The following is a 10539-nucleotide window of genomic DNA, read 5'->3' on the forward strand; positions in this document are numbered from 1 at the left end:
AGAGCAAGGTTTTATCTTTGACACATTCAGTAGCACAAGTAAATATATATTTTTGTTGTTGACAGAACTGGAGTTCCTCAGTTGAAACACCTAATTCAAGGGCATAGCAGACATGAACAATTTGAGAATCGAACCTGTAGCCTTTGGGTTACAGGGCGAGTGCTCAAACCATTAAACTAGCCTGCCGGCCACATTGTGTCACAGACGCTAAACCAATTGTGGTCTTCAAAACAAAGCCAAATGAGCCCAAATGTGTAGATATTACTTTAATTATGAAACTATGGGAGGATTTAAACACATTTTAAATTCAATGATAGAGAGATTGGCATGAGTGAAAGCCAGCATGCATAAAGGGGCTTCAGAACCCATTAACAGTACCGATTTAACTCATGCCTGTCAGAGAGAAAAGACTGCATCTGTGTCCCACACTCAAACCAATGGCATTATTATTTAATGAGGGACTGTGATTTCTAATGCTTGAAAATGCAAATATATTCTTGTCCCCTGCAATTCTTCTCCACTTCATTCAGATGCAACAATTCCAGGACGCTTGAATAACAGCAACGCAATTCAACTAACTTCTAATGCTGTAGCAATAAATCGATATCCCGGTGTAAAACGCATTCTTCATTCTAAAGTATTTTCACTCGTGTACTGGTCTCTAAGTGTGTCTCCCTGTTCTCACAGAGCAGCAGGCCTAGGGCAGAGCGATGACTCACCTTTCCTTTTCTTCTTCTGATTGGTCACATTGGCCTGAGAATGCAGGGGCTCACAGCTGGGTCCAGCAGCCTGGCTCAAACCTGAAAGGGAAGAGAGGAAGAGAGAAGAGGGGAGAGAAGAGGAGAGAAGAGGAGATGAGAGGAGAGAAGAGAAGTAGAGCGGGGAGAGGAGAGAAGAGAGAAAAGAAGAGAAGAGAGAAAAAGCAGAGGGGGGGGGCGGAGAGTATGAACCTTTGTTTTTTTGGGTGTGCTAATGAAAAACTGGGTGGTTCTCGGGCACAGCGTGTCACAGCCGGATGTAAGCAGGCGAGCACTTCGGCTCTGTCCATTATAAGGCTGGTAATAAAGATCCCTGGGGACTGTATGTATTTAAAGATACATCAAAAATAAACCTGTCTATATGTATGTACTGTGCACACACACACACACACATTGTAGGCACAGATTAATGAACAAATTCAGCTGAAAAGTTCAGTTAGGCAGCATGACAATCTCACCTTTGTTCCTGCGGTGTTTCTGGAAGAGAATGAAAATCAGGGCTAAAACAATCAGACAGAATCCAACTCCAAGTGCGATGCGCAGAATCACTTGTGCGCCTAATTCATGAGAAAAAGAAGCGAGAATGTCCTGTAACTCTGCCTCCTCTCTGTGCCTCATAGTCTGTCAGTGCTGGCAAAGAATATTTGCATTTTTAGCATATGACTATAACCCCCCCCCCCCCCCCCCCACACAACCACTCATGCACACATGCACACACTAAAAACACATGTATGGTATTAGCAGATAAATTTATTAAACAGCATAAACCTGTATACACTACCTTGCTGTTCAATTAAAGTGGGATATGACACAAGACTTCCTTAATGACACCACTGAATGGCTAAATTACCTGCAACAGTCAGATTGATGGAGTCGCTGCGCTGTGATGTCACTTTTCTCCCCTCCAGCCTCCCCTCACACCAGTACTGCCCCTGGTCAGACCCAGCAGCCCCAGTGATGTTTACACTGTACTCTTTAGTGAGAGATGTGGCTGTCTGGTTATGGTCTCTGTACCAGAAATGTGTCCAGTTGCTGTAGGAGTCCACCTCACACCTCAGTGTGACGGTCTCTCCATTGTACAGTGGGCGCCATTTTGGCTCTACTGTCAGAGAGGCCTTAGGCAGGGCTGTGGAAAGGAGACAGACTGGGTCACAGTATCTTCTGTCAGAATTTAGAGATGACTGAGGAGGAAACAATTGTGCATAAACTGCAAGGAAAAACAACTATGGCAGAAATATAAATTTTCTTTGACTCTGTAGGTGGTGCTGCACAATATGCCATGAATATTAAAATTTTAAGCATTTCACCAAAAATAAATTATATATGTGAAATTGTAAACAAAATATTTTTATTCTCTATAGTGTGAGTATAAATTGAATATCATCGAAATTAGGATAATTATACAAAGCCTCCAGCACTGCTGAATTCATAAGAATGCCAATAACATAATGGTGTGGAATGTTTTTGTGACACACATTAGGCCCCATAATAACTGACCATCATTTAAGTGCGGGAGCATACTTAAGCATTGTATCTGACCATGAGCATCCCTTTATGACTACACTCTACCTGTACTCAAGTGGATACTTCCAGCAGGTAATGCGTCTTTTCACAAAGCACACATCTCCTCTAGCTGGTTGCACAAACAAGATGATGACTTAATTTTATTCCAATGACATGCACATTCCCCAGATCGCAATCCAATAGAGCATGTGACTTATCCAAATTGAAAGCGTACCTGAGACTCACCTGCAACAGTGATGGAGTCGCTGTGCTGTGATGTCACTTTTCTCCCCTCCAGCCTCCCCTCACACCAGTATTGCCCCTGGTCAGACCCAGCAGCACCAGGGATGGTGAGTCTGTTACCAGTTACACTGTAACCAGCAGTCTGAGACAAAGCCATCTGGGCCTGGTCTTTGTACCAGAAATATGTCCAGTTGCTGTAGGAGTCCACCTCACACTTCAGAGTGACGGTCTCTCCATTGTACAGTGGGCGCCATTTTGGCTCAACAGTCAGAGAGGAATTAGGCAGGGCTGTCGAAAGGAGACAGACTGGGTCACAGTTTTGACTGAGGAGGAAACAATTGTGTATGAAATGCAAGGGAAAAAGAACCATGTCAGAAAGATTAATTATTTTTGAATCAATAGGTGATCCTGCGCAATATTTCATAAAATATAAATATTTGAAGCATAACTTCAAAAGAAAATTATATATGTGAAATAATTCACATAATATTTTTATTCTCTATAGTGTGAGCATAAGTTGAGTATCACTGAAATTAGGATAATTATACGAAGCCTCTAGCACTGCTGAGTTCATTAGAATCCCAAAAACATGTATGAAATTTACAGCGAGTGGTGCAATAAACAAAAAGATCCAGTGAGTGGCAGTTCTGTGGGTGAAAACATTTTATTAATGAGAGCGTCGGAATAGAATGGGCAGACTCATTCAAGCTAGCAGAAAGTCCACAAATGGTTAAATAACAGCTATTTACAACAGTGCTGCGCAGAAGGACATCTCTGAATACACAACCCAAAACTAAACAATTGAAGAATGGATAAATGTCTGGTCTGACAAATCTCAATTTCTGCAACGACACATACGTAGATGGTAAGGTCTGAATTTGGCAAAACAGGATGAATCCATACTGCATAAAAATCCCATCCTGCTTTCTGTAAGCAGTAACAGCTGTTAGTGGTAGTGTAATGGTGTGGGCAATGTTTTTGTGGCATACACATTAGGCCCCTTAATACCAACTGAGCATCAATTGAGAGCCAGAACATACTTAAGCATTGTAGCGGACCATGTGCATCCCTTTATGACCACAGTCTACCTTTTTTCGAGTTGATACTTGCGGCAGGTAATGTGTCATGTCATAAAGCACACGTCACCTGCAGCTGGTTCCACAAACAAGATGGCGACTTCATTTTACTCCAATGACCTGCATAGTCCCCAGATCTGAATCCAATAGAGCATGTGACATATCCAAATTGAAAGCGTACCTGAGACTCACCTGCAACAGTGATGGAGTCGCTGCGCTGTGATGTCACTTTTCTCCCCTCCAGCCTCCCCTCACACCAGTACTGCCCCTGGTCAGTCCCAGCAGCACCAGGGATGTTGAGTCTGTTACCAGTTACACTGTGACCAGCAGTCTGAGACACAGCCATCTGGGCCTGGTCTTTGTACCAGGAATATATCCAGTTGCTGTCGGAGTCCACCTCACAACTCAGGGTGACGGTCTCTCCATTGTACAGTGGGCGCCATTTTGGCTCTACAGTCAGAGTGGCTTTAGGCAGGGCTGTGGAAAGGAGACAGACTGGGTCACAGTTTCTTCTGTCAGAATGTAGAAGTGACTGAGGAGGAAACAGTTGTGTATATAATGCAAGGGAAAAAGAAGCATAGGCGAAATATTAATTATTTTTGAATCAATAGGTGGTCCTGCGCAATATTTCATAAAATATAAATATTTGAAGCATAACTTCAAAAGTAAATTATATATGTGAAATCATTCACAGAATATTTTAATTCTCTATAGCGTGAGTATAAGTTGAATATCATTGAAATTAGGATAATTATACAAAGCCTTTAGCACTGCTGAATTCATAAGAATCCCAAAAACATGTCTGAAATTTACAGAGAGTGGTGCAATGAACAATGAAATCCAGTGAGTAGCAGTTCTGTGGGTGAAAATACCTTATTATTGAGTGTGTCGGAGTAGAATGGGCAGACTCATTCAAGCTAGCAGAAAGGCCACAGATGGTCAAAAAACAGCAATTTACAGCAGTGCTGCGCAGAAGGACATCCCTGAATACACAACCCAAAACTAAGCAATTAAAGAATGGATAAATGTCTGGTCTGACGAATCTCAATTTCTGCTACGACACATACGTAGATGGTAGGGTCAGAATTTGACAAAACAGGATGAATCCATACTGCATAAAATCCCATCCTGCTTTGTGTCAGCAGTAACGGCTGGTAGTGGTAGTGTAATGGTGCGTTTTTGTGACACACATTAAGCCCCTTAATACCAACTGAGCATCAGTTGAGTGCCAGAACATACTTAAGCATTGTAGCAGACCATATGCATCCCTTTAGGACCACAGACTACCTTTTATCAAGTTGATACTTCCAGCAGGTAATGTGCCTTGTCACAAAGCACACGTCACCTCTAGCTGGTTCCACAAACATGACGGCGACTTCATTTTACTCCAATGACCTGCACAGTCCCCAGATCTCAATCCAATAGAGCATGTGACATATCCAAATTGAAAGCGTACCTGAGACTCACCTGCAACAGTGATGGAGTCGCTGCGCTGTGATGTCACTTTTCTCCCCTCCAGCCTCCCCTCACACCAGTACTGCCCCTGGTCAGTCCCAGCAGCACCAGGGATGTTGAGTCTGTTACCAGTTACACTGTGACCAGCAGTCTGAGACACAGCCATCTGGGCCTGGTCTTTGTACCAGGAATATATCCAGTTGCTGTCGGAGTCCACCTCACAACTCAGGGTGACGGTCTCTCCATTGTACAGTGGATGCCATTTTGGCTCTACAGTCAGAGTGGCTTTAGGCAGTGCTGTAGAAACAGACAGACTGGGTTTCAGTTCTGGTTCACAAAAACCAGGACAGCTGCATTCCTATTTTCAATGATATTAAGAGAAGATATTCAAAAATCAGAAATGATAAAGCTCTTATCATGGAGCATCGCGTAGTTCTGGCAGGCCACGAGAGTCAAGCGCTCCGGCTGAATTAGCTGATGGCTCAGCTGAGTGATGTTCGCCCATCACAGTACATTCACTAACAGGGCGGTCTACTTAAACAGCCTCCCTCTACTCATTCGGCTGCTCCTTCTGCATGCAAGCGCTGCACATTGCTTCGTAAATCCCCTCCACCACCCCAGCTCCATCCCCATGCGTCAAGAATTTGCATTCTCCATTCCTATGTGTTAAGAATTGTATTGCTCCATCCCTAGTGTTACGAAATTGTATGCTCCACATAGTCTAAAAAACCTTTGCTGCTGGACTGTTCTGTGTGTACCCCTCTAGGGGGTTTGGTGCTGGCCTCCGGCCTTATCCACGCGGGCTGCGTGGTTGGCGGGAGAGCTCCAAACAAAGCCATACCGCCAAACATAACTGTATTCCTTATGTCAATAAAGTTCTACTTGATGACAGTGGTCCTGACAGAACTGATCGTAATGGTACAAGAATTAAACTAAGGAAGGGACCCCGAATATCACAGCATGTGACCCATTGCATTATGGGAATGTACAATTTTGCACACGGATAATGACTGTCAACACTCACCTGATACCTGTATTGGGTGGGGTAACTATACTCTGTGTACAGACTGGGTTTTTTACCAGTAAAATTCCAAGCCAGCTGAAGTCACTGTAACCTTACAAGAAAGACTGTCATGTTCTCTTGCATATAACTGCCTGTGTAGAGAGACAGTCAGGACCGGTGGGGTTTCTCTATAACAGAGAGAACAGACTGAATCTCTCCCCCAGGTTCCTAATAATGGCATAATCAAACACACAGTGCAAACTGGCTTTAATCTGTGATACAGTAGAACATGGTTCGCTTATCCATGTACTGTGAAAGCATGTGACTATCTCAGAACGGGTGTGGGCGAGGCTGTGAAGACGGACAGACTGTGTCACAGCTCTTACTGCTCATTACATTTCACTACATTACAGGCATTCGCAGATGGTTCTACCCAGAGCGATTTACACAACTTCTACATACAACTTTGCTAGTGGAGTGCAGGCATGACTACAGAGGGACAGGCATGCTCTGATTGGGGTTGAGACAAACAGTTAAAGCAGTTGGTTCTCTCATTGTCATAACAGATAGAAAAGGCTACATTCCATGGATTAAAACATACAGAAGCTCAAATATTAACAATACAAACAGTGTGACAGGCAGAAACTCAACTCAATTGGTGGTATACCCAGCCCATTTTAGTGAAAATAAGTTAATTTTATATTTGCCTGTAATAAATGAACTGGTACGGGAAGCACAATGTGCACTGGGGAAGATTGAATAAATGTGTTAAATATGGTCTCTCTGTGGGATGAGTGAGACCACCAGTGTTCAGCTGCTGACCAGTTTTGACTCACCTGACACGTTCAGTCTGACAGGATCACTTTCGTATTCACCAGAACACTTATATACACCACTGTGGGCTTCAGTGACAGGTGCGATGGTGTAGATGTTATCCTGGGATGTGTGCTTTATCAGCCAACTATTTGATTCAAATCTCATCCACGTGAATCCATAATGTCTGAATGGCCGTCCCGAACACGTGAGAGTGACGGTCTCTCCAGTGAAGAACAGGAGCCGGTTAGGCTGCAGAGTCAGTACATTCTTTGGGCTCCCTGTACAAACAGTGCATGCACTACGTCAGTACATGTGTTTAAATACTCATGACATGATGTTTATGGTGTCCTGATTAATGCTGTGGCTTTATTATTTTAGAACAGAAATGAACTGATTCTGGTTGTGATCTCTGTATCACCCCCTACTGTAGGACATGCCTCGAGTCTCACAGAATAATATTTCTACATTACCGTCCACATATGCAGTCTAATTAATCACATCATAATGCTGTTAGACAGTCTTATTGTGAAGCATGACATTCTGTTATCAATCATAAGTTTCACTAAACTGTCTGAATAAGGTTATTCTCTGATAAATTATCAGGTAACAGAAGGTTGGGTTTGTTTTAAAATCTAATAACACTCACCCAGTCTTGTCATTAGACTCAGCACTGTAAAAAAAAAAGAAAAGAAAGACAGGAATCATTGACATCATCATCGAAATGGCCAAAGAAATGCAATAAGTGCAAGACAAATACAAAACCATAAATATATTCCAAATAAAGCCTAAATACATCCCCATCATTGCTGTTTGATTTTAAGATGTCATCCATGCAGTACTGTGGAAGTTGGGTAAACTCAGGTCCACCAGTCAGTGTTTGAGTTCGGCAATGATCAGTTTGAATGGAGCGTATATCTGTTTGTGTGAACATATTTGAAGCCTTTACATGTTCTGTGCAAAAATACACTGAAAGTTTTGGTTAAAAAGCCAGTTACATATCACCACTGTCATATTATTAAGTACAATTGTTTTACCTTTTATTGTGTAATTTTTTGTTTTATTATTTTATTTGTAGCACAATATGCTACATTGGTACCTTTTGCGATTATTTATATTTTTTATTTTACTGCTAGAGTGTATTGATGCACACCAACCTTTTTATTATAATTGCAAATTGCTGCTTGTACATATTTTTTGTAAATTTTCCCACCTGCCAAGAGACTACTGATGAAATTTGGTTATCAAGCTAATTCTTGGGCAGTTACTAACTGTCCAATGTCTCTTTCAAATAACAAATAAATAAGATTGTATTTCTTCTTGCACAAAATATTGTTAGTGATCATTCAAGGTATGTTATCTTCTGAAGCAAAAGCATACTTCTTCACTCATACTTTTCTTCTTTTCCCATAACGCAGGTCATTCCAATGCAGCCCAAATGCTGTAGAGCATTTTAGTATTAGTGAGGTCAAATCATTCTTATTTATTTAAGCATAATTTAACAAATGTGTTGTTGTTGTTGTTTTTATTTTCAATCAAATGCAAATTTCACCACAAAAACATACTTATCTGTTAAAAACCTTTACATTAAAAAACTGATTCGGTAGTACTCACAGATCAATGTGACCCCTCTGTTTGCCTGCATGATTCAAGAGGAAGGTTAGTGCTTCAACTTCAGTGATCAAAAGAGCGAAAAAAACGAAACCCCTGGGCTATTATATATACTGTACAGCACCTCTAATGCATTCTTTTCTTATCTGCTTGTGTGGGCAGCAAGTTGCGAAAAAATTCTCACAAAAGCTCCCACCCTTCTACTTCATCACCGCTTTACCTTCCGCTTTTCTGTAACTAAAATCAACTAAATTTAAATATATATCTGCAGAATATCACTCTTACATTTCCTCTATACTGACAAAAAGCCACCAACAACAGAAGCCAGAAAACCCACAGGCACTCACAGTGCCAAACAGAGAATAAACTATCCAAACTTGTATGTGAGTTGTGTAGGCTACAGACAACTCTAAGTACCTGTATGAGTTGTACTGCAGTTGATGACAGACGAATCCTGTGAAGAGTTGTGAAGGAGAACCCTAAAACTACAGTCAGTGATGTCACCAGCAGTCTCCAGAGGGCAGGGGTAAAGATATAGCAAGTCCCCAAATGCAGAAGACTCTGACAGCAGAATTATAGAGGCTAAACAGCAAAATGCAAAACCTCATATCAACATCAAGAATCAAAAGGCCAGATTAGAAGACAAGCCTGAAGAGTTTTGAAACAGTTTCATGAACAGATCAGACAAAAATAAAAAAAATAAAAACCAAAGCAATGGAAAGCTGAAAGTGTGGAGGAAAGAACTTCTGCTTTTTAATTTTAATCTTTTTTTTTTTACTTTTACACTGCTGAAAATAGGGGGACTCAACACAAAGACAGCAGTTTCTGTGAAATGGTAACACACATACCATGATATTAAAAGCTGACTGTACTTTTGTCTCATATTCATATCCATTTACCGTAAGCACAGAGCAAAAATAACCAATTTCCCTCTACCATTATAACACTTATGGGGGGTTCTGTTTGTGAGAGCAAAAATAAGGAAGTAGGTCCTGCACAGCAAACCAGCTTCATGTTCTCTTCTCTTCTTTTTTATAAACTAAAGAAAAAGTGCAGAACTTCACTCGTTATCACAGGGAATCAGAGAGACTTTAGGGCAGCACCTTGCTTAAATGCACTGGTCCTCTGTGAAATGAAACACTGCATGGTCTAAAAAACCTGACTGTGCCAGAGCTGACTGTGAATGTTGGACCCGCAGGACAGCTCACAATTGGCTAGAGTGAAACCCTGGGTGTATGCGATTGGCTACTGTGCTATCCAGAGGCTGTAGTGTGGTCCACAGAAAGGTGGCATCAGTTTGTGAGGAGTACCGTCGCACAACATCACAACATAGCAGCTCCTCTGATTGGTCAGACTCAATAGTCAAGCAGCAGGCTGGTTGCATTCATTTGAAAAGATGGGGATGCTTGTCTGTACACTAAAAAACGTACACAAGATTGTGGTGCTAGTCTGTGTGCTTAAAAACTTACACAGGATGGGGTGCTTGTCTGTGCTCCTTTGAACTTACAGTGCATGTCCCTCTGACATTTACTTGAAAATAGAAGCTATTGTAAAATCATTTGGCCAGCAGGTGGGGCCCTTGAGCAGTAAAATAATACATTGAGTTTCTTAAAAAAATTCATAAATAAATACATTACATAACATTACATTACAGGCATTTAGCAGACGCTCTTATCCAGAGCGACGTACAACAAGTGCATAGGTTCATGATGTAGAGGTGCAAAAGAAACACTAGAGTGAAGTAAGGATCGTAGTGCCAGAAGTGACCACATCGATCAGGACTCCAACCCTGTAGAGTAAGCTTGTTCAGCAAGCAAGAATCCTACCAAGTACAAACTAGCACTGGAATCACATCTAATCACACCTAATCAGACAAAAACAATCCTGCCAGATACACTAACATAATCATATTATCCTAACTAGGTACAGTGAGCTAAACTATAGGCTAAGGAGGGGTGGGGAGAGGTGCAGCCTGAAGAGATGAGTCTTCAGTCTGCGTTTGAAGGTGGTGAGATTCTCTGCTGTTCTGACCGCCACGGGGAGGTCATTCCACCAGCGAGGGGCCAGGACAGACAGC

General features: G+C 41.8%; 1 protein-coding gene across 5 annotated transcripts; it reads right to left on the reverse strand.

Moving 5' to 3' along the window:
- Positions 1-667: 667 nt before the first annotated feature.
- Positions 668-9089, reverse strand: LOC135246281 (Fc receptor-like protein 4). 5 transcript variants are annotated; one of them, XM_064319766.1, is made up of 11 exons: positions 8880-9089; positions 8466-8490; positions 8232-8292; positions 7501-7524; positions 6875-7132; positions 5048-5332; positions 3773-4057; positions 2508-2792; positions 1609-1884; positions 1217-1315; positions 668-800 (listed from the first exon to the last, which is right to left on the reverse strand). In XM_064319766.1, coding segments are annotated over exons 3-11 (1632 nt in total). In that variant the 5' UTR covers positions 8233-8292; positions 8466-8490; positions 8880-9089; the 3' UTR covers positions 668-681. The 5 variants fall into 5 exon arrangements, with proteins under 5 accessions (XP_064175836.1, XP_064175838.1, XP_064175835.1 ...); XM_064319768.1 differs by lacking the exon at positions 8232-8292; XM_064319765.1 differs by lacking the exon at positions 8232-8292 and having other exon boundaries at positions 8466-9089.
- Between the last annotated feature and the right edge of the window lie 1450 nt (positions 9090-10539).

Source organism: Anguilla rostrata, unplaced genomic scaffold (assembly GCF_018555375.3).
Source record: "Anguilla rostrata isolate EN2019 unplaced genomic scaffold, ASM1855537v3 scaf0131, whole genome shotgun sequence".
NCBI classification, from domain to species: Eukaryota; Metazoa; Chordata; class Actinopteri; order Anguilliformes; family Anguillidae; genus Anguilla; species Anguilla rostrata.